This window comes from Mastomys coucha, unplaced genomic scaffold (genome assembly GCF_008632895.1).
Source record: "Mastomys coucha isolate ucsf_1 unplaced genomic scaffold, UCSF_Mcou_1 pScaffold13, whole genome shotgun sequence".
Lineage (NCBI taxonomy): Eukaryota > Metazoa > Chordata > Mammalia > Rodentia > Muridae > Mastomys > Mastomys coucha.
This window is the reverse complement of record NW_022196895.1, coordinates 41,544,123-41,567,235: the sequence shown is the minus strand read 5'-3', so window position 1 is coordinate 41,567,235 and position 23,113 is coordinate 41,544,123. Positions and strand designations below refer to the sequence as shown.

Here is a 23,113-nt window from a genome sequence, read left to right as displayed (position 1 = left end):
GGAATGGAGCTCACCCTGACCTGAGATTAGTATATCCAACAAGACTCCATTGGAGACAATTAACTTTATCTTTGCCAGTGGCTATGAATTGCAGGTCGCTTCCCTATTGGGAGTGAGAGAGAGCCCATGTCCATTTTCTCTTCTCAGCATGTGTCTCTATCTGCCTTGAACTTGTGCAGAGAGCTGCTGTCTTAAAAAAACAAAAGCAAAGATCTAAATTTGTAAACATTAAAGGAAGTAAATGAGGCAATGTAGAAAACAAAAATCAAAAAACAAAAAACCCCAAAGAAAACAACAAAACAGACAAACAGAAAACTTGTAATTATTTTTGTTCTATGTGACTTCATGATTAGTTCACTCTGTTAAACTACATTGAAATTGAAGTTTTATCAGTTTAACACAAACATCTTTTGTGCTTTTCTACTTTCCCCTTTGAATCCCATTATTATTCTTACGTGGTTACGGTCTATTTGTTTATTTATTTATTTATCTATGTATTTATTTATACCAACCTGAATAGCTTGTTCTATCATTTTATTTTACATAGCTTTTGTAAGTAGAGAGAAACCAGATTGCTGTATTATGTGAGGAAGGTTACTTCCCATTTTCTTCTTTCAAACACTGGAACTTGCATCAGGCCGCTATGCTTTGTTCCATCCCGGATGCCTTGCATTGTGCTTTCTCATTCACTTTTATCCTTTCTTGCTGTCTTACTGAAGATATTTTTAAGCTTGTATGTCTGAATATTTTAATCAATTCAAAACTATATAATTACCTATATTTTCAAATACACATTTTTATTAAATGTCTTTGTTATTTTTTTCTCTAGAAATATAACCTCATTTTAAAGGCAGTATTGTGCTTTCTGCTAATTTGTGAAGCCTCTACTATTAATAATACAAAGGAAATACCTTTGAGGTAGTGCTTTCTAGAGAGAGGATACAGGATTCTCCTGAGCATGGAAAGGTTCCCAACCTTGATGTTTCTTCATTAGAAAGCATCTGCCTTGTGTTCATCCTTACAGCTACCCAGGTTGTAAGCAGATGAGGGCTTTGTCATCAGTATTGTGTCAAGATGATACATAATTCTTTGAGTCCTGAAAACATGCTTTAAGACATGCGGTAGTAGAATAAAGTTAATGTTTCAGAGAAATGAAATGAAACTTATTTGATTGCACTTAGCCGTGGAGACTAGTAATATTTCTTTATAATATAATATATATTTTTCCTTTCCAGACGCAACAATAACAGGGCCACATTAAATCCTTTAAATGAATGAATTCACTGTTACTTTCCTCTCAGAGGTACTACAATTTCACTCAACAGAAAGACAAGTTCATTTTAGACTTCTATTCCTAAAGCACACTAAACTATGAATGTTTAACGTAACAGTTCCACTTTAAATAAAAAGAAAGGGAGAGGGTAAATGGAATGGTCGAATGAACTTGAGTGTAACTCAGAATCATAAACAATCAAGTTTACATGCAGAACGCAAAGAGACAGGCGTGCAGCTTCTATAGTCTTTTCCGAAAAGACAGTTGATAGTGCAGGGGCCATTTGGCTTATAGGCAGAATAATGTTTTTTTATTTGTATGCTTGTTTGTTTTTGGTTCTGGTGTATGTCATATTGGATGTTTTTCATTGAAGTAATTTTGGTAATTTGATTCTTTTTAGTTATGACATATTTGAGACAGCTTTATATTCACATCTGCTGCCATCATTTATCAACAACTAAGGGTCAGGGAGCCAAAGTCAGCAGGTGAGATGCTAGGGATTAATTACTGGGGTCTTGTTTTGGACAGATAATTGGTGGTATTAGATCTTATAGAGGTGGCACCCCTGAAACTTGTTTGTAATCTGTGATTTATACTTAAACAATCACTATTCCGGGCTACATATGCAAATTCCCTCTCAGTTGAACTAACTCCCAGCCCTCAAATATTTCCATCTTTTAAGCTTAGTAGTTGAGCACTAGACTTTCATTGATCTCAAATAATTTATATTCTATTAAATTTCTTTTAGCAGTTTTGTACACAGATATAGTTGGTCGGGGGGAAAAGGAAGGGAGAGAACTTACTCACTGCTGGTGGGAGTGTGAACTGGTTGCAGCGACTATGCAAATTATCGTGGAGTTCCTCAAAGCACTAAGTATAGAACTCTTATCTGACTCAGATATACCACTCCTGGGCATATATCTAAAGGGCTCTACATTCCACCACAGAGATACTTGCTCCACCGTGTTCATTGCTGGTCTACACACAATAGTGAGGTAATGAAATCAGTCTAGATGTCCATCAGATGGATGAATTGATAATGAATGTGTGGTACATATACCTAATGGAATTTCATTCTGCTGTAAATAAAGATGAAATTATGAAAATTGTCAGTAAATGGGTGGAACTGGAAGAAAAATTATACTCAGCCAGGTAACCCATGCTCTCATATGTAGTCCTAGATTTAAATCTTCAGATTTTTGTATTTAATTTGGAATACCTGTAGAGGCAGGAAACTAGAAAAAAGGTCGTCAGGGTCAGGGGACGCCTCAAGGAAGTGGAGGTAGCATAGCGAAGGTGACATGATAACAAAGATGGCGGGTAAGGGACATGTTTAAGCAGGGATGAGAATAGTTGATGGGGAAAGTGTGAAGAGGAAAGAGATAGAGGGCTTATTGAAACAAATCATTCATAAGAAGTGATGTGGAAACCTATTTCTTTGTAATCCAACTCGAAGGAATGAATCAGGATGCCAATTGCCTGCATGGCTTGGGAATGCTATGCCTAATGACCTTGGATTAGTTAACAAAAACCTGAGCGAGTGACAGGAGTAGGGTACCCCCTTAGGAGATATTGGCCAGAGATACTCCCAGAGGTCTCTAAACAATTCTTGTTGTCATTTTCTTGGTTTCTTATCAAGAAATAAGACCCTATGGCTGAAGTAACAATGCAGGTTGGGTGGAAAATATAGAGGAACCCAACTGGAAGTGAGTAGGAAGCTTCCTTTCTGCTACCCAGCTTTTTATAATACCAGAGAGTGTATCATAATTTGTCAGGAGAGAAAAGACACCCGTGGCATTACCCAGTCATAAGCTATATGAACTATAGTACCCACCTGCCAGGCGAAGATAGTCTCACTGCAATAGGGGCCTAGTTGTTATGGGGGCGACTAAAGGGGAGTTCGTGCCTGATGCTGTGAACTTATGTCAAAACTCATGGCTGTGGAGGACTTAGGCTCCAGAGGGGAATTTACTACTGTTGTCTAGTGTTATTGTTTAGTGTCCAGTTGCCTCTCAATACTTAACCCTCTAGAAATGCTACCCTTGGTCTTAATCAGAGATACTTCTCTGCACAATGAATGGCAGCAAATACACCTACTAGTCACTGCTCAAGGTACCGAGAGGAAGCAATGGCTGCGTGTTCAACCTTAAACAAATAGTCTTACTCAAAGTGTTTTTAAGTAGTAAGATTGGTCAAGAAAAAAAAATAATTAGCTTGTAGGGTATGGTGGCGGGCACCTGTAGTTCCATGGTGGGACTTTGAGGACTATGAGATTAAGTCCAGCCTGAGCTTAGTAGTGAGATCCTGTCACACGAAAATAAGGGAAAAAATATTGAACAATCTTACCTTGTTCATATGCTTGTGTTTTAGAGCAGGCAGAGTGGGAGTTCCCTGAAAACTGAATGAATTCATGAGAGAGGAACTTACTTCCCATATTAAGTACACTTTAGTAATAGTAAGACACTCGCAGTGACCTCATCCGTACCATACAAATGTATGTGTGTTACTGAAAGGATTACATAAAACTCATCTTTCACAGATTTCAAAAGAGCTGGGTCACGTAGGGAGACACAAAAGCCTTCCAAGGCTTGTGAAGTGCTGCTGGGAACAGCTATGGAAAAAGCTCCTACTGTCCGGCTTTCAAACTGACTGTAGTGTTTGGCTACTGTCCCCTCTTGTGTTCAGGTTTTAGTTGGATCCAAATGTGAACAGGCTTCTAACACATCACATCTTCGGTCCTAACTGATCTAACTGGATCACATCCCTGCTATTCACACTGCCATCAGAAGGGCATGCACTTTCAGTGTAACTGGAGAAACGGGCATTTTATGGGGTGTGGAGTACCAGTGTTTTTAAAACATCAACCTGGAAACGTGTGAAACGGTAATGTGTGCAATGTTTCTGGGTGTGCTGACTTTACATATTAAACAGCAGCACCAGAAAGCACCCTTCACAAGGGTATGCATCTTTTCTCCTTTGCTTAACAAACTAGTAAAGACCAGCCCAGAACGCACTCTAGCGGTGATGACAGTGAGATGAGCGATTTCTATTGCTCTGTCCTTGCTCCTGTAGACTCCAGTCAATCCCCGTCTCGTAAGAATTTTGTCAAATAACCAGATGAATTGTGTTATGCAGTGGAATGACGGGACAGTTCAGTGGAGACACAGAAGTGACAATAGTAAGTTGTTACGTTCTGGGAAAAGTTGGAACAAAGCATCCTGATGATATTCTGGTTCACATTAACAATAGCAAGAGGATGAGAAAATAGATGTACTAATCTGGAGTCTAGAAAATTTATTTCAAAAACTAGATAAGTAAAGGAAGGGATTGGATTTATAACCTGCATTCCATAGTGTTAGGAGCTACAAGAAGAAAGGCAGATAGTGAGGATATTTAATCCTTGTGGCCTTATTCTGAACATAGTAATAAAAATAATCCCCACCACCTAGAGATCAATACCAGTCTCTATAAAACTCTAAAGATATGTGCCTTATGCTATCCATTCTATATATGGGTAGGAGATTAGATCTAAAGGATGAACATCATTCAAGGGCACAGAACTAGGAGTAGGCAGAGATAAATCATGAGTCCTGGCTAGAGTCTACTCTATCATGTCGGTCTTTTTTCAAGGCTGGACAAAGTTTAAACAAAACAAAACAACAAAAACAAGAGGGTTAATATCAACTCTAAGCAAGAGCTTCTTATTCAGTGCCTGTGCACTGCTTTCACACATAATGGCTGGATCATTCCAGGCACTTTTCTGAAGAGCCTCTTGGAAAACAGCCACGAAGAAAGGAGAAAATAAGGAGAAAGGCGCTGAAGGTTTCCAAGTTGAACACCACTTATGCATTTGGCTTGTCTTCACTTCTTTTTTTTTTTCTAATGGCTAGCAAAGACACATTGTTTGCATAAGAAAATCGGGGGAAGTTACTGAAGAAGAAAGTGCCTGCAATTTACAATGATATACGCTGACGATGGAGAAAGAGGGCAGAGCGTGGCCAGCCAGAAGAGCAACAGAACTCAAATTTTTACTGAGTATTCTGAAGTGCACATTGCAGACGTAAGACTCTCTAAGGATTCTGCCTAATGTTCAAAGCCATTTGAAGGGAGATTTGATAATACCACATAAAGGGGATTTAAGGAAGCAGGATCATGACAGGCGTGTCTTTTGAGTGGATGGGTCTCTCGCCTCTTTTAAGTTGTGACTATTTTGCATTAAAAAAAGAGAAGAAAGATATATCTGTCTGTCTTCATATACTTTGTACAAAGGGACAGTAAAGATGAGATTAATTTGAAACACAAAAGAGTACCCAGTCCAGAGGAGCGATGGTGAAGAGGAAGAAAATGGACAGAACACAATACAACTTAAATTTAAACTCCCCTTTTCTTTTTCTCTCTGCAAGAAGAGAAGCAATGCATTATTTTTGCTACTCTTTTGGATTGCCAACTGATCAGTAGAGTGATAATTAAACTTAATTATGTCGACTCTGATTTTAGTCACCACAGAGGTAGAAAACACAAGAATTAACTACATCAATTACAAGAACATATCGTCTTTTCAAAAATGTTCTCCTTCTTTCAGTGTTTGTACCAAATATTTGCTTCATTCTTGTATGAGATCCAAAATATATAAAAAGACAGTTTAAATGCATCTATGAATGAGAAATCTTGATGAGGTAAGATGTTGACATTTGTTTAACTCCACAGCATGTATTCATAAGCAGTGTTATCATCTGTCTTTAGAATTAAAGGACTTTCCAGGCCAGTCTTCATCCAGCAGAGATGTAAATATATAAGAAGGATTGGTTTCAGCAACTCTGGATAGTTAATAATAAGTAGATCTCCTGCTGTCTCAAACACTGTACTTGGTCTTAGATGGTAGCTGATTTTTTTTTTTTTTTGAAATTATAGAGATTAGAATGGGAAGGTTGTTTTTTTCTATTGAACTATGCAAAGCAGATCAAATATATCACTGCAGCTTTTGTTAAAGAAGAAAATAATAATGCTTGAATCTTCCAGCCCTGAATTTGACCAATAGAGGATATAGGGCATACAGTTAGGAAGGCAGCGTAAGGCTTCTGAACAGACTTTTCTAAACTGAATACTTTTCAGGTTCTGACCAATGGAAGCAAGTTGTCTTCAGAGTGTGTGACAGAGGCTGTGATTCATCACAGTGCATTGGCCCTGTCACTTCATCTCAGTTCTTCCTGCAGGGTCTAGGAGACAACTCGGTGTAAGGGAATTCCATGTGGTCCCCTCAACCCAGCCATTTAAAACTTAGTTTCTTCTTATGGTGGCTTTGCACTGCACTTGCAGCCTTAACTATCCAGCTTCCATTCCCAGACGACTCTTGATATAAATATGGACCATTTGTGACATTTACCGTATGTCATTACTAGAATCCAAGAAAGAGTCATATGTTAGGAAGGGTTGGGTTTTGCTCATATATATTTATTATTCTGATGGCAATCTATGTACTGATATATAGATATGTGGATAGATGTGTCTATGGCAAATACTGAAGAGTATAGCCTGGGGCTTTCATGGAAAATGAACTAGGAAATTGGAATCTACTAGTTTGGACCTGAAATTATGCAACATGAGTTGACAGAGAGCGATGTCCTTTGATAGTTCTTTCATGTATATTTGCTTGTAAAATAGGAGGAACCATCCAAAGCATTGCTTTTCCCTTGTTTGCAAATGTCCGGATAAAAGTGTCCAAGTTTCCATATCATCTGGAAGCAAAGTACACAAAAATATACTGTCAACTGAAAGCAGGGTGAGGGTAAAAGACCTTGCTATTAATATTTCAGGAAGGAAAGTCTTCACGAATCAGAAGTGGAAGAGTTTAGTCTTTTTCATACCAGGAGAAATTTGGGAAACCAAAGTTTTACCAACATGGATCATATAATAGCCAGTCATGGTACCCTGAAAACAGTGTGAGTGGTAAAGTTATAGAGACAGGAAGAGACCAAACAAATATGTGCAGAAATTAACTTTTTTTTATTATATATCATATAATGTAGTAGTAAAGTTTGTTTGAAGTGCATGAATAAAAAGTTAGTGAAATTACAGGAGGAACAATCTATATAGCAATAATTGGTGCATTCCCTGTGCATCTGAAAGAAAAAAAAAAAGAGTTTTCACTCATATTTTGGCCTAAAACTTAGTGTTCAGGTTCCCAAGATTCTGACATCAGAACCCGGATAACGCTGATTAGAACCATAGGGGCTTTACAATAAAAGCTAAAATATTGACCATATGATGGCAAAAAGTCTTATTTTGTGGTTAACTGATTCTCTTCTAGCTACTCTCTGATGAAGTTGGTGGCGCTGTGGAGGAGGACCGTCGCCTCCTGGACGAGGACCGGGAACGCTCAGCATTGTAGGTGACATGCTTGTCGTAGTTCTCCATCTGGGTCTCAATGAAGTCCCTTTGCTGCTGTCTTATGGTCTGGCTGATAAGCCCAGGGAGGGCGTGAATGCTACCAATCAAAGTCTCTAGTTTGGTTTCCAGGGTGACAATCCTTTTCTCAAAGTCTTCACTCCTTTCGTTTAAGTCGGAAATCATGTCATACATGATATTCTGGGTCTGGAAAACAAGAATAAGGAGAGAGAGACAGAGAAGTAAGAGGCTTAATGACTCTTGACTCAGAATCAAACTGTCAACGCTTCATGCTTCAGCACTAGCCTCTTGCCAGTGACAGGTGTGTCAGCTAATGGAAGAGTTTAGGTCACAAAGCAAATTCCGTGTATCCCCCACCCCCTTTATTCCATGTATTCTTAGTGCTGAACTTTAAATGTATGATGACAGACTAGTTATGATTTAGAAAGCATGGTGTAGTGGAATGCCCGATGATTTGAGGTGGCATAAAGATAGATGGAAATGTTTCAATTTAATATTTATGTGTGCTGATGATTCTTATATAAGTTAGCATATCAGATATATTTTTCAACATGTGACATTACAACATGGCCAATTTTTATGATAACAGTAAGATTTAAGGAAGGAAAAAAAATGTCAGATGACAGCGAGGTGTAAAAACATAACAGAGGAGTAGGGATAAAAGTGTAGGATCAATGGATTTGATCAGATAACTTAGTAATTTAAAGCAATCAATACACATCTTCTGCTGCCTTAGGTTTCAAATCTCAGATCTCTTTTTGTTGAATCCAACCCAAAATTTCACAGATAAGATGTAAAATAATACAAACCCAAAATAAGATCAATAGTGGTGGAGGATTCTAAGTTACTAGTCTAGGGCTGGGGGTCAAACTAAGTGGTTAAGCTTTTGCCTAATGGTCACAAAGCACTGTGTGTATTCTCTGCACCAGGCAAGCAAACCTTTACAGTCCACCTTCCTGGAACGGTCTATTGAGAGCCACATGGTCTGAAGGATGAATGTGAAATGCTGTCTTTGTACAGGAAGCTGAAGTTGTCTTGACCAGAGGCAGTCATGAGTCTGAGTCTTGGTTACAGTTCCTGAACCAAGTTACTTGGAGAGGGATTCCAAGGCTCAGCGGCTCAGAGCAAGGGATGGGAAGGGGCGGCTAAGGGGATGGGAGAGATATGCTACACCCAGTCTAGTGCCGCCTTTCTCAAATCCAAGGCCCCTTGGGTCTCTTTTGTACTTCATGTCTTTCTTGTATCTCTTCCAGCTTCACAGCTGTTTAAAGATGACAGAGGAACTGACAGAAGGAGCCATTCAGAACACAGGCATTTTGTTTTGGTTGTGCCATAGACACAGGGAGCTCTAATTTCAGTTTTATTACATTCTTGGGGAAACTGAACAATATCTGTTCATTAGAAAGATACTGGGCCAGGTGGTGGTGGTGCACGCCTTTAATCCCAGCACTTGGGAGTCAGAGGCAGGCAGATTTCTGAGTTTGAGGCCAGCCTGGTCTACAGAGTTCTAGGACAGACAGGGCTACACAGAGAAACCCTGTCTCGAAAAACCAAAAAAAAAAAAAAAAAAAAAAAAAAAAAAAAAAAAGAAAGATATTGGACTCTTATGACATGTTTCCGTTTCCTCTCATGGTCAGAGTATACATGGCACTGCATAAATAACTCAGATTTTACCTTGTATATACCTTTGATGTATAGGAGTAGTACTGGGGATGCCAAATGTCTAATTTTCACAGATTATACTTGGAGACTTGGCAAAAACAGAATATGATTTATTAAACATAAAACAGGACACATATAACTTAGTATTGTCTCTGCCAAAGCAATTGTGCTAAAAGGCAGAACATATACATACTTCTATTCTAGAGCCTCCTTTAGAACTAGCTGAAGTAGATGCAATGTTTACACAGTTGATAAATATTCATATTCTCAGAGTGGCTGTTACTTATGGAGGAACAATAAAAAAGCAGATAAATCTTGTAAATGTTACAAAGAACTAGAAAACTATTAATGCACTTGGTAAAAAGAAGTATGATTGTTAAATAATGGAGAATGCCAGAAAAGTGAATGTGTGTGTGTGTGTGTGTGTGTGTGTGTGTGTGTGTGTTGACCACATATTTTAGTTTAGAATATAATTCTGGGATTTTTAAAACAATTTATATAGGTTTGGGCTTGCTTACAAATATGAATTAGAATAAGAATGATGAGTTCTATTTATCTCAGAACCTCACAGTCATGTTCAAGACATAGTTCTGTCCTCCCAGGGACGAGACATCATTTCATATTCTACTGAGGTATTTTATGGTATTTCCAGCACACTCCCCTATGGAACCTTTTAGTACTGGGACTGTATAATGTACATAGGAAAAGAGCATATGAACTCAGCACATAGTTTAGAAAATGTTTCTCAGTTGGGTCTTCCTTTTGGGGTAGTTTGATAGATTGGTTTATTAAGTGTGTAGAGGCTTCTTTGGAAGCACTGCCCATTGCTCTGCATGGTCAGTTTCAAGGGATTACAACCCTAAGGGCTGAGCTCATCAGGGTTACCTTTGCCAGGTCCACGAGGGTATTTGCTTGGTCATTCAGTTTCCTCTGTTCCATCTTCACACTTCTTAATCTAAAAGACAGAATCTGAAGTTAGAAAGGTCCTCCAGGTTTCCCTGGCGATGTGACTGCTTTCCAAGGGCATGCACAAAATCCACAAGAGCAAGTAACTGCATGGATAATGCCTTGAAATATTTGGGGGGGTAAAGTCCACACTGGTTATGTATCTGGTACAATGAGAAGCATGCTTCCCCAACACCGCAAAAAAGAAAGGAGAGCAAGAGATGAGATGTCCTTAGGACAACTATGTACCAGGTAAGTTGAATTCAGGAGGACTCATAAGGATTTAACCGTATGAGAAAAAGCCAAAACATTCCTTAAAGCCCCAGTATCGTGACAGATAGACATAGGAAGAAATATGCAAAGCAACTGGGATTTCATCATGTTGAGCAATGGATGCCTTCCTATGCCTACATGACTAGATACAGGTATCAACCCTGTTTAGTCTGAAATGAATTGGGTTAGGCATTTGAACCTGATGAAAACACAGTGATAAGTGAGATTCTTGTTAACAAAAACCACTTTTATTCAACCAGCAGCAAGATAACTCAAAACATATAATTTTCTTACCCTATTTCCCTTGGCTTTCCCTTAAAATGACATTGAATTTGAACAGAGGCCAGACCGTTTCCTTGGGAGAATCTCTTTTAGCTTCTATTGTTTGTTTTGTTTTGCTTTGTATGGCAAAAGAGCTGGTAGATACAATTTTTGTCTTTAAGGTTATTTTTAGTTACTTTAATATGTTATTGCATGTATTTGATTGACAGTCACAAGGCCACTCTTTTAAAAAGCCATTTTTCTAAATGAAAATTCTTACTATCCTTTCACTTATTTACTGTAGTACCACAATAAATATTTATTACATTACTGTTATATTCAACAAATTAAGAATTTACAAGACAAAGGTGGGTTACTGTTTTATAAGCCAGCTATCCAAAGTCCATCTCCAATAAATAAATAAATAAGTTAGTAAATAAATAAATAAATAAATCAGTAGCTTTGAGTGATTTGTGACAAAGGGAAACGAAAATCCATGCTAACCTCACTTTGGTTTTGATAATCATTTACTAAGTATGGTTTCAATGAATGAAGAGAATATTTTATACTATTTAATTTAAATAGGATATAACTACATAAGTGAAAACAAAAACTCACAGGGCAAGATTTTACTGCCAGGGAGATTTTCCTAGTGTGTTTACAGTACTTCGTGACTTTGTCTTGCTCCTAGGACAGCCAGTATATAACTGAATCTGCTCCACAGAGAAGATGCAGCTCCGGCTAGCAAAGAGTTTAAATGCTGACCACCTATAATACAGTCTTAGGCAATACAAAATGGTTCACATTCATCTATTCATTGCTGTTTGTCCATTCAACACTTGGAACCAAGTTAACTGGCTTCTCTGTGTGTTACCAGAAAGATAAAGTTGTAGTCTGAAAGAAATGTACAAATACATTCAATATGTTGTTGGCAGAGTTTTCTCTAAGCACCAAGAAATGTTATAACTCTTGAACTCTACCTTTTATAAAAAAATCAAGCAAAAACCATCCTGACTTTTCTGTGGGCCAGTAAGGAGAAGTACAGTAGGAAAGCCGCAATGTCAACTGTGGCCTCTACTTTCACTGAACCCCCATTTGGCCTTGTTTCGTCAAGTATGGAATGGAGGTTTAGACTAGGGCCATCACTGGTGCTGGAGGTGTCATAAGTGACTTTAAGTGACACTCAAATGCTAAGACATATGGAAATACAGCTTTCCATAGTTTTAACTTTCAAGAGGATCTGGATTATTGCAAGAAAAAGTGTCAGGCAGGTCCTACCCAGTCTTTCCCTCCTGACACCTGCTTAAAATGCTCTTCACAGGGGACGAGGCTGGTCTCCGCTCAGAGCTTTCTAGCCTATGGCTAGAATTCAATATCAGTTTTAAAAATGCCAGGTGATGCCATTTTACTTATTACTGTAAATGCTACCTTTTATGACAGGGACTTACACCAAGTTTTCTTTTAAAATTTAATAATGGCTAGAGTTTAGAGCTCTGGACCAGATACCTCCAGCAATCTTGAGTAAAGAGTCTTGAACTTTGTAAAACAGGAGGAAGTAGAAAGTGGTGGTTGATTAGGTAAAAGTGAGAATTTTTTTCAAAAGCAGTGGGGCCCAGTGTCCTTCTGCTGGCTTTCCAAGCTTCGTCTGACAGTAGAATTTTGCCCGTGGTATTTATTACCAATCTAGACAGCTGACATAGTAACCCTGATTGGAACTCCCTAATGGACTTGGGACTTGTCTTGTGGTTTGCCTGTTGTACGGGACTGCCTTCCTAGACTATCTGCGATATAGGACAGAGAAACCCTGCTCAAGCTGCAGCTGCCAGAATAAAAGGTAACATGCACATGTATAGTACACTTTTTTTTTCCACAAAAAGATTAAGAAACAGATGTTGATTTCTTCCTTGTGAACTTCACTTATCACAGGAAAATATCATGATTTTGGATCACATTTCCATAGCAGCAATCAGACTACCAAAATTCACAAATAAAGGAATCTGCTGGGTGCATGCAGCCAGTAGAAAATTCTGCAAATGTTGAAAGGAACAGCTCACACAACTTACTTCCGAGCTCTATTTTCATTTTGTTGAAATAAAAAGACAAAACAAAAGAAAAGAAACTGTAAAGTATTCCGGAACACAAGATAACATAAGGCGGTGTTCAGTTGTGCACTGGGGGCTCGATTCGTCAGCTGGAAGACCCTGCAGGATCCTGACATTGACACTATTCAATTCATCACCATCCTTTGTTGCCACTATATTCTGCCTACCTGAAGGCACATGGCTTCCTCATAAACCAGAGTTCAGAAGGAAGAACGTACATAAAGTCATGTTGGCCTCTTCACACTTGGTGTTCAAGGGAATAATAGGAAACAAAGGCTTAGAGTGATAGGTATAATGATTCCTTGGAAGGTGGAGAAAATCTTTTCCATATGGGGCTATTCAGAATCCCCTCTAATTATGCACATTAGTTTTTTGGCTCTAGACAAATTCATGTTGATTGATGAATCCATGGTTGAGATAGAAGAATGAAAGAGTTAAAGCTGCTATCAGAAAAAGGGTTGAGAGTTAGAGAGAGAACACTTCACGGCATTGAGTGACAATTCAAAAAGACCAACGCGTTACTGAAAAGAGGGTACTGGCCTAGAGAGTTTAGCATCATCAGAGGCTAGAGAGGTCACTTGTTAGGAAAGAGGCCATAAAATATGGAAAAGAGAAAAGAGTTGAGCTAGAGATGGCTGGCCAAGGAGGAGAGAGCAGCGAAAATTGCTCTCAGGGAAAACAGGAGAGGAACAAAAGCCAGACAAGCTCTAGCAAATGAGTTGTAAGTTTTTGTCCAGCTAGGAAGTTCTGCTTCAGGCAGTGCTGGCAGATGATGCTAAGATACTCCTGAATCTAAACAGTGGGCAGGGCAGGCCCTGAGGAATCGAGCCCTGTGTGCTGTCTTTCATAACGTTACTCTGCATCTTCCAAAATGAAGTTAACATGACAAGTGATTATGCACCATTAGAATCATCTAGCCAAACCTAGCCCTCCCAAATGAACTTACTCTGCTGTAATTGTTCATAAACCTCATGTATCCCCCACAGCAAAGGAAACCCAGTAATGCCCAAACTCTTATAAAACATTTCTGAATGTAATTGGATTGCATCAAATTCCTCTGCTTTGGATGTATACACAGCATATTTTTAAAAGGCAAGAAAAGGATGAGAATGGGAAATGTCTGATGGAAGCAGAAGAATAACAAGGGGTGGCTCTGTCACACTGTCCAGAGCAGCCAGTTGAAGAACTCGAATAAGTTCCTCCCACATGCCCTACTCATCAGGCTAACCCGCCCCGTCAGACAGATTTGCCACTTGTTTTGGGACATTTCATAAAATCATCTTGCTTCTGTAGAGGCTTTTTTTTTTTCATAATATTTTGTGAAAAAAGAAACTTAGAGCAAAGCTAAAAGATTTTGCAGTGAATAAATACCCATATATTATCCCATATTAGTGTGGATGTACTTATATAACTTGAAGCACATGACCAAATAAATTAAATAGCCACCATATCCACACAGTTCCAGGACTGCATTACTAACTCCTTTGGCACATGCTTTGGATTTTTTTCATTGGAAAAATTAATCAAAAAGGCAAATCAAATGTAGCTGTACTTTAGGTCTTGTCACCGACAGGCACATAAAATCCTGGAGTAAATACGAAGCATGGTCAGGACACATGGACATACTCCTCCTTCATTGTCAGCCCTTTATCTTTGGATGTATCTTCTCATACCCAGAAAGGGAAGTTGTCTATCAGACTCAAACAACATAGACTACCATGATTTGCTGTGCCCACTTTAGTAATGTTGGCTTCGTGTGTGGAACAGCTTTAGAGAACACACTTTCTTTCCAACTGAATCCTTTGGGAAAGTGGTTATCTAGATGGGCCTTGGAAACCCAGAGGAAGAATATGAGTCTCTCTTGGGGCCTCTCTCTTGTACAGGGAATGAAAGAAAGTACAACTGTCTGGCTGGAGCTCCGGGGTTGGCCCTGGGTCAGGGAAGCAACTGAGCTCCAAGGAGCAAGCTCCTGCTTTGTGAGCCAGCTCTAATATAATTCTCTCTGTATTTTCCGCTGACTTTACAAAGAATGATTTTAAGATTCTAGCCTTGTCCTTTCCTTACAAGGTGGGGAGAAAAACAGTTGTGAGCCTCGTGACATCACAGAGTTAGAGGAGAAATACCATCCCCTTCTTAGCAGAGTGCATCAGTGGCAATAGGAAAGCACAAGTGAGTGGCTGCAAGCAGTGACGATAAGCTATTCTACCATCTGTGCAAGGCCTCTTCTATTTTAATCCTAGAATTCCTTGGATTTTATTTTGACTAATGGGGGTTTCAATTCTCACAGAGATATGCATATGAAGACCACTATAGGCACACTATAAACTTACCGGGGTACCTTAATATCCTAATTAAGCAGGGCAGAGGCTGGACCACTGAAAGGTTAGAAGATAAAAATCTATGTACTCCTCCCAGAAGGTTAGCGGTTCCATGTTGCCTATGAATTAACTAAATGTGTAAAATAAATATCCCTAGACTCCCAGCTTTCTCGTCAGTTGTACTGGCTATGCCTGAGAAGGCCAATCTCATGGCCCAGACAAAGCCCAAATATTTACACACCTTCCCAACATTACCCTGGTATGTTTCACAGGGAAAGCCACTTTACTGAGTCACAAATGTGACTGTGGAGAGAGGCCATTAAAAGCAAGTCTGTCTGGTGTCACAGTCGATACCCACATGAGTAACACTTACAGTGCAGATGATGTCAGCCTGGAGAGAAGGGTCTGATTCCCAGAAATCATTGAGTCTTATGAGGTACAGACTGTTATCTTAAAAGACTCTAGTAATTATATAACAAAGACATGCATGAAAGTACCTTCATAAATTCTTGAATAAAAGTAACTTAATAATGGAATACCGAACAATACCAACTCAGCTTTATAGTGAACATACCATATGGAGATAACCCCAACTTTCTAATTAAGAAGTCATTGACTATTGCAGAATTATGACAGCTCAATATACTATGTCACATAAAGATGCTTGCTGGCATGCAAAAATCCAGATGGATGATGTGATATCATTTCCCCCCAAGATTTCCCCCTCAAGCTGAACATTTCAGGGCAAGTTATATAAATAAATACATTAATTAAATACAATTATAACAGAAATTATGGCCTTCAAAGAGAAAGATACTTCGATTAACACAGATGATTTTCAGTCATAAAAGGAACTAAACTTTTGTCAGGAGTCCAGTATTAGATTCTCAGGTTATCTCCTAGAAGCAACACAAATGACAATGCCTTGTCCCTTTCCTCCCACAAAGGAAGGACCCGCAAGCACAAGACTCAAAAGTCAAGGCTAAGGAGAAAGAACAAGATGGAAATGAAAACAAGTACTTACTGATGAATAGCTTGCAAGAATTTCCGTTGATGCTTTCTTACTTTTGCGTGGTCGATCTTTTTCACTAGCTTTGTGTTTTTGTAGATTAACCACGTTTCCCTGAGTACATTGGCGGCTGCGTTTTTCACCTGTTTAGAAAAAACACAAGAATGAATAGCAGCTGCTGCATCCTACAGCAGGTTCCAGGTACTTCTTCAAGGCTATGTCTTTCATCCTGTGAATCACAGTGAACTGGAGCTTTGGTAACTGCTACTCAAAAGACTATTTTTCCTCCCTGGCTTAGCAGCCTTCATATAAGGATTTTATGTCTGTCTGGGAACATTTGAGTGAAATATTAGGGAGATAATCCTGATCTCTTTCTATGTGCTACACTCTACCTGATCGAACAAGAAACTATGTTTTTATTCAACACCTTGTACAAAAGAGAACTCCTAGATGCTCATTCTTTCCCTTTAGACCGCAATGCTTCTCCATAGTCTCTGTCTCCCCAGAGAAGGGCAAAATGCCAGTTGCCAAGGTTAAGCTTGTCTTTTGCAAGCTCCTTCAGTTTCTCTGGCCTTCACAGCAGCACAGCCAAGGCATGGATCCACGGCTGAAGGTATGAGTTCACGCTATGAACGTTAGCTCCTAGAGAAGCAGTGGTTCATTTGTTTGCTAGTACACTTTTGTTTATAGGGATGGCATCATGATTTCATGAGAAAATTAAATATATTCCATTTCAAACAGTTGAAAAGATGCATTAGCTGCCCCTCCTGAGGGCTGATCATCTTATCTAATCTCTTGCTTTCTTGATTAAAGTCTCTAAAGGCCCTGCCTTGGCAGGATAGAGCTCTTGCCTGCCTCCTTCACAGGACCTGGAATGGTGGAGCTTCTCTAGCTAATTGGATAGTTACTTATCCTAAGAAGTTTTCCCATTTTCATGCCCTTGAGTGAAGAAAGCTCCAGGCTGGTGGGGAGAAGAACGGAGGAGGACAACTCAGGAGAGGCAGTGCGGGAGGGAAGAGTAGCATGCGGGCTAAGACTAAGCAATGAGTCTTGAGTCTTTGAGTCGACAATAGCCACGTCAGCTCCAATGCCTGGTGAGCTTGTTGGAACTGACTTTTCTCCAGCATGAGAGTGTTAGAGATGGTGATTACTAAGGCCCTGTTATTTATTCCTTATGTTTATAATAAGAAGCTGTCATAGAATTGCCGGATAACTATGGTGGTATATTTACAACTATAGCTTTCTACTTTTGCAAAGAAATATCACATTTCAGGATTAACGCCAAGAAGCCCCTTTTCCTTGAGTGAAATTGTATTGCCCAAATCCATTTTAAGAAAATGACTGGTTTCTTCCAGAAAGAGTGCACTTCCTCTGAATAGCTATCACACTTAGGTAGGATGGTTCCTCAAACTAATAGGAAAACAGCAGGAGGAGATGTAGAATATGATAGTGAGTCAAAGTAGCTCCCTTCCACCCCCCCCCCACCTCTCTGCAGGGAAGTTAAGCCTAGAAAGAAGCCAAAGCTTGAGTCTTTTCAAAGGTAAAGAAATTGGTGCTATGTAAGAGGTAGGGGTTTGAGCGCAGAGCACAGTGTGGGAAGAGACTGTCCAGCAGTTCTCTAGTAGTGTCTTCTGGGGATGGAGATGTGAAGCTCCCAACTCAATAATGGTTGTGGAAACATGGACAATTGATGAGCAGCCCTGGTCTATGTCCTCCCTGGGTTTACCTGTACAACTGACAGTAGAGGGGATGATGTCCAGACTGGGTATGAAGGTTTAATGCTGGGCCATGACCCTGGCATTAAACATAGCAACTGATTTTGTGCAAATTCCTGTCTACAAAGTGAAAACTCCAAATTACTTTAAAATTCTACAAACTTTTGAAAAGGGTAGCTTCCTGTTTCTTGGATGCATTTTAAATGATTATTTCCTGTTGAGATGGAAAGGGAGCGGGGAATCTCAATTCAGGGTAGAGTGGGTGGGTGATGCCCTGGAAGCCGTATGCTCAGGATCTGTGTTCCCTAAGCAGTTGTAGCTGACGGGCTTTAAATGAAATGACACCCAGACATTTCCTTTTAAACAATCTTGAAGCATGTGAATTGATTTTAAAACACATTCTCTTATCCCCTAATGAAGTCTTTAGAACCCATTACTGCTTTAACTGTTACTTTTCAGTGTGAAAACTACAAAACAATATGATTGAATTACACAACAAAACCAAAACCCAAATTCTGCCTGTCACTGAGATTTTTCTATCACGGGTCTTTTTGTCCTTTGTTAGGGCTGACAGAAATGGGACAATGGGCAGACTGGTTTGAAAGCACCCAGGAGAACTGAACAAAATTGATGCTCAAATTTCCAAGGATCTGGAGCACAGAGAGTGTCCAAATTCCCTATCATATAGGTAAGCAGGAAGCTGACTTGGAGGGACCTCTTGCCCAGGGAAGATCTGTACTATACTGTTTAATTATATAGCCTTTGGCCCTCTGCCCTCCTCCATGAGTTTTAATAAAGCCTTAAAGGCAGGCATCAAAGGTCGTGTCACTAATCACTGCCCCTTTCTAGTTTGTTGCTGGTTTTGCACATGTTTGTGGTGTTAAGTGGGTGTCATTGAATACCTAGGTTATATATAAACATTATTACACCACCTCCAAAGGATCCTTGTGATTAAAACAAGTACTGAGATCTACAGAGCAACTCTAACCTGTAAATATGTTGACGATTCATCTATCACACAGGACATCTGCCAGCTGTGATGCATGATATCCTGTGATGACAGGTATGAAGAGTTCACAGATACATGTAAAAAATTGCAATGTCATCGATGATGGGTTTTACCAAGCTCTATGTTTCCCAAGAGGAAATCCTGCAGTTCTAGAGGCAAGTATGAGGTCTGGGGGCATAGTTTGGTCGGGGTCTGTTTGCCTAGAATATAGCAGGCTTTAAGTTAGATCCCCAGGACCAAAGAAGTAGAAAGTAGCAAGTTAAGGAGAGTGAGGAGAAAGACCTCCGGGAGGACTGCCCCATACCTCATCCCAACACATGCCGAACTAAAGGAAAAGTAGAAATGTTTTCTCTGGCTTCCTAAATGTCCATATTGAATTGAAATCCTTCATTGGAAAAAAGTCTGAAAGGCACACTAGTATTTGCTATGAACACACAAAAGCCATAGGAGACATGGAGACAGTGGTAATAAGAACTGGCCAGATGCTTTCATATGACTCCTCAATGTGTAAAGGCTATTACATTGCTGCTTCACAGATAATTAAAAAAAAACTATAAACAAGACCATGTTAAGTGTGGCATTGCCTTAAATTTTCTGCAGTACTGGGCATGAAAAACAGCTTCTGACAGTGCTTTGAGAATCAGCAAAGCATTTAGAGATGATGAATTGTCAAATGAAACTTTGTATAAACCTATATGATATAAGAAAGCTCTTAAATAGCCAGTCATTACTAACAATCTGTCATTATTTATATTTTTTTCCTTGATTTTTAACAACTTTGCATGTTCATTTTCAACTTTGATTTCATTTTCCTTCTCTCCTTGGAGGCCTTTGTATGTATGTGCGTGGGACTGTGGAAGACCCATGTCAACATTAGGTGTCTTCTGCAATCCCTTATCCATCTTGGGCTTTGAGATAGGGTGTCTCAGTGAACTTGGACCTCATTAATTTGGCTAGACTGGCGATGAACCTGCAAGCTCCTCTGATCCTTCTACCTCTGCCTCCTAAGTCCTATAAATGCCCAGATTTTTGCAAAGGTCCTGGTGCAAACCTAGGTCTTCAAGCTTGCACGATAAGCACATTAGTAAATGAGGAGTTACTGTGGGATACAATGGGTTTCACTGTATCATCTTCATCACACTACCACACTTTGCTTTCATTCATTCCCTTCTCTAAGAAAGCTCAAGTGAAATGCAATCAGTGTGTCCCCTACTGAGGTCAGGAGGGGTTGCTTGGCCCCAGAACCCCTCCCAGTTTTCAGAGCAGGTATCTGAATTGTAGAGGAATGGCAAGATTTCTTTTGTGTTTTAGTCCAATGAGCTGGTAGCCAATGTATAAGCCATGTGCAGTGAATCATTTGGCAACCTTGTTAACAGAGATGCAGATGACAAAGGGAGGCAATTGTATGAATGTGCCATGATAGATCTTACTGATATTTGGGAATACTGCTAGTGTCTATTAGCATGTATCATTATTCTCCATAGTACATTTACATAGAAATGTCAAGACTTAAAAATTCTGTTATTCTCATAATTGCTTGTTTCACAAGTTTCTTTGCAACACTAAGGTATTCTGGGGACCAAGATCTTAAGATTTGCTCTGGATTAGTTCTAAATTAGTAGTAATGGTATTCTTAAAAGATATACTGTGGCAAACAGTTTGACCCTGTAAGATGATAGACTATCTACTAAATAGCTGGTCCTGTCTTTTATATGCATATAATACATGCATGTTAGGATGCCATAAACAGCCAACTGAAACATATTCCAAGTTAATGATAGTCATTAAGTTGATGACCTTGCATAAAATCTTGAGAGAAGAAATATTAGAAGGTTATATTCACATACTATGCCAAGTACTTGAATGAGGTAAGTATAAACTATAAATTTATGCTTTATTCTAGTTCCACTTTAACATGTATATTTTTACCTAACAGCATCCTGCCTATGAAAATTTAATTGGTCAGCAAGCTGGCTTGTTTAGAGATGCAAAAAAAATATTGCAAAGTATTTCTACTCTAAAGTACTAGTAAGATAACATTATTAAAGCCAATGGGTATCTTGTTGAATGCGAGTTTTGAAATTTGAACAGCCCTTTAGTACAGAAGCACCTGGAAAGCCCTGTGACTTCTGCTGCAACACCAAACACTCTGTAGTGCTGATTGAATTCCTGAGAAAAGTATGGTACTTATGATAAAATAGCATGGGTTATAAAAGACTTTATAGACAGCCTCCTTTAATACAGTAACACTTGTGACTCTTGACACCAGTTCTGCTAAGAAAGAACCTTATTGGTCAAACCTATGAGATTCCCAGAGCAGAATACAACGATCCCTGGATTGTGTATATACTGACAACATACACAGAGATCACTTCTAGATCTCTGAAGAGAAATTTAATCCCAGGCTCCCACCTAGCCCTTCACCTCTCCCTCTTTTCCCCTAATTGTCACTTTAGAAATGTTCCTGAGTTTTGAGGATAGAAATAGGAGTTGAAAACACTAGGAGGAAACTGGGGAGAAATAAAGGTGGAGAGGGGTGGGGAATGGTGCAGGGGATAACGGTGCTTGTTCTGCAAGCCTTGCAAACCGAGTTTCAACTCAGTAGCCTAAAGAAAGCTGAAAGAAGAGGACTCCACAAAGTTGTTCTCTGACCTCCACATACATACCATATCACAAGTAGTGTCCTTCAAAACAATACATAAAAACTGTAATTAAAAAGATATTTGGAAGTGGTGAAGTCAGGCTAAAAATAACATGCAGTTGGGTGGGGGAGGTGGGGGTTGACTCCTCTACTATACTCTTGAAGTACTGTTAGCTGTAGGGTCTCACATATTGAGTAAGGCTATTGAAACTCACGTTCCCCTTTCATAAATAAATATCGGTGTACATTTGAATTTGCAATAAAACAACTTCTGTATTGGAAATACATTTCACGGTTGCCTATTAATATGTGTTTTGAAACAGGGTCCTGCTATCCTGGTCCTAGCTGATCTTTTCCTTTTGGGACATTATGGAACTGCAAGCATGTTTAGATAAAAAAGATACTTTTTGTACTCTGAAGGAAACTACTGAAAGTTGAAATTTTATCTGAAGACTATTGATTCTTTTGTGGGCAGTTACTAAATGACAATGCGTTTAATACATGACAGCCTGATAGAACTCTACTTTGGGAAGCAGGGACTGCTATGAGATGTTACAAGTTATTTTCGACTTTGGTATTTTGATGTCTCAAGTGACCGTGCAAAAAGCTAAAGGTATAGTCTAATAAAAACATTTTTATTCTTTCCAGCTTGATGCCATGACTGCTAGCAGGCTGTCTAAGCTCTGTGTGTTCCGGTCTCCAAACTGTATGGAACAGCCATAACAAGGCTTCCCTCATGACGTTCCTGACGATGCAGCAAGTTCACACTCAGGTCATGCCTGGATGGAGCCAAAGTGTGCATTCTGTCAACATTGATTATTGCTGTCTTTACTCCTAATAATTAGAGGGTGAACTTTAAGACCTTTAAGTCACAGAAAGGAGATTTGTTGTTGGTACAGCAGTGTTTAGAACACAGGCAAGCTCAGCACAGATTCCAATGGAGAGTGTTTTCTTTTCTACCCAACCTAATATTGCTGAAATGTTGAGTATACCTATTATCCTGATTTATGGGATCTACTTTTATGTAAATACCAAGATTATACAATTATTCCTAATTGACCTGAAGTTAGGTAGTCCATTTGAAAAATGCAAGCGATGGAGCCAATTCCAAGACCATCTCTGTCCTCAACCTACAGCATCTCTGCTTTATATCTCTTAGTGAAAAACCATATTTACCAATGTGGGAATACCACAGTGTACAGTGACATCATCTTGAAAGGTGTGAGGGGTCTACTTACTCTTTTGGTCAGCTGAGTATCCATCATGAAATTGTGCACATGCTTTTCTGCTTTGGTAAGTTCTAGCTTTCTTGCCACTACGGCTACCACCAGGGCTGTGCAACCTGCACCCTAAAAGCAAAGAAAGAGGAAACCCCCAAGAATTAATTAATACTTTTGATCCCAACTACCTTACAGGTTGTTTTGTATCAAACATTAATTTTCTCAAACAAAACAAAAATGATACCTTTCAATGTCTTCCATAAGTTCCACAGAAAAATAT

The 23,113-nt window shown here is 39.2% G+C and overlaps 1 protein-coding gene across 4 annotated transcripts in view; it reads right to left on the bottom strand.

Moving 5' to 3' along the window:
* Positions 1-7,253: 7,253 nt before the first annotated feature.
* The window catches only part of Kcnn2 (potassium calcium-activated channel subfamily N member 2), a 405,119-nt gene continuing 389,259 nt past the window's right edge, over positions 7,254-23,113 (bottom strand). For all 4 annotated transcript variants that reach the window (XM_031365618.1, XM_031365620.1, XM_031365619.1 and 1 more), the window contains 4 exons: positions 22,852-22,962; positions 16,264-16,391; positions 10,226-10,295; positions 7,254-7,864 (listed from right to left, as the gene is read on the bottom strand). In XM_031365618.1, coding sequence (XP_031221478.1) covers positions 7,577-7,864; positions 10,226-10,295; positions 16,264-16,391; positions 22,852-22,962 — 597 coding nt within the window. In that variant the 3' untranslated portion in view covers positions 7,254-7,576. The remainder of the gene's footprint in view (positions 7,865-10,225; positions 10,296-16,263; positions 16,392-22,851; positions 22,963-23,113) is intronic.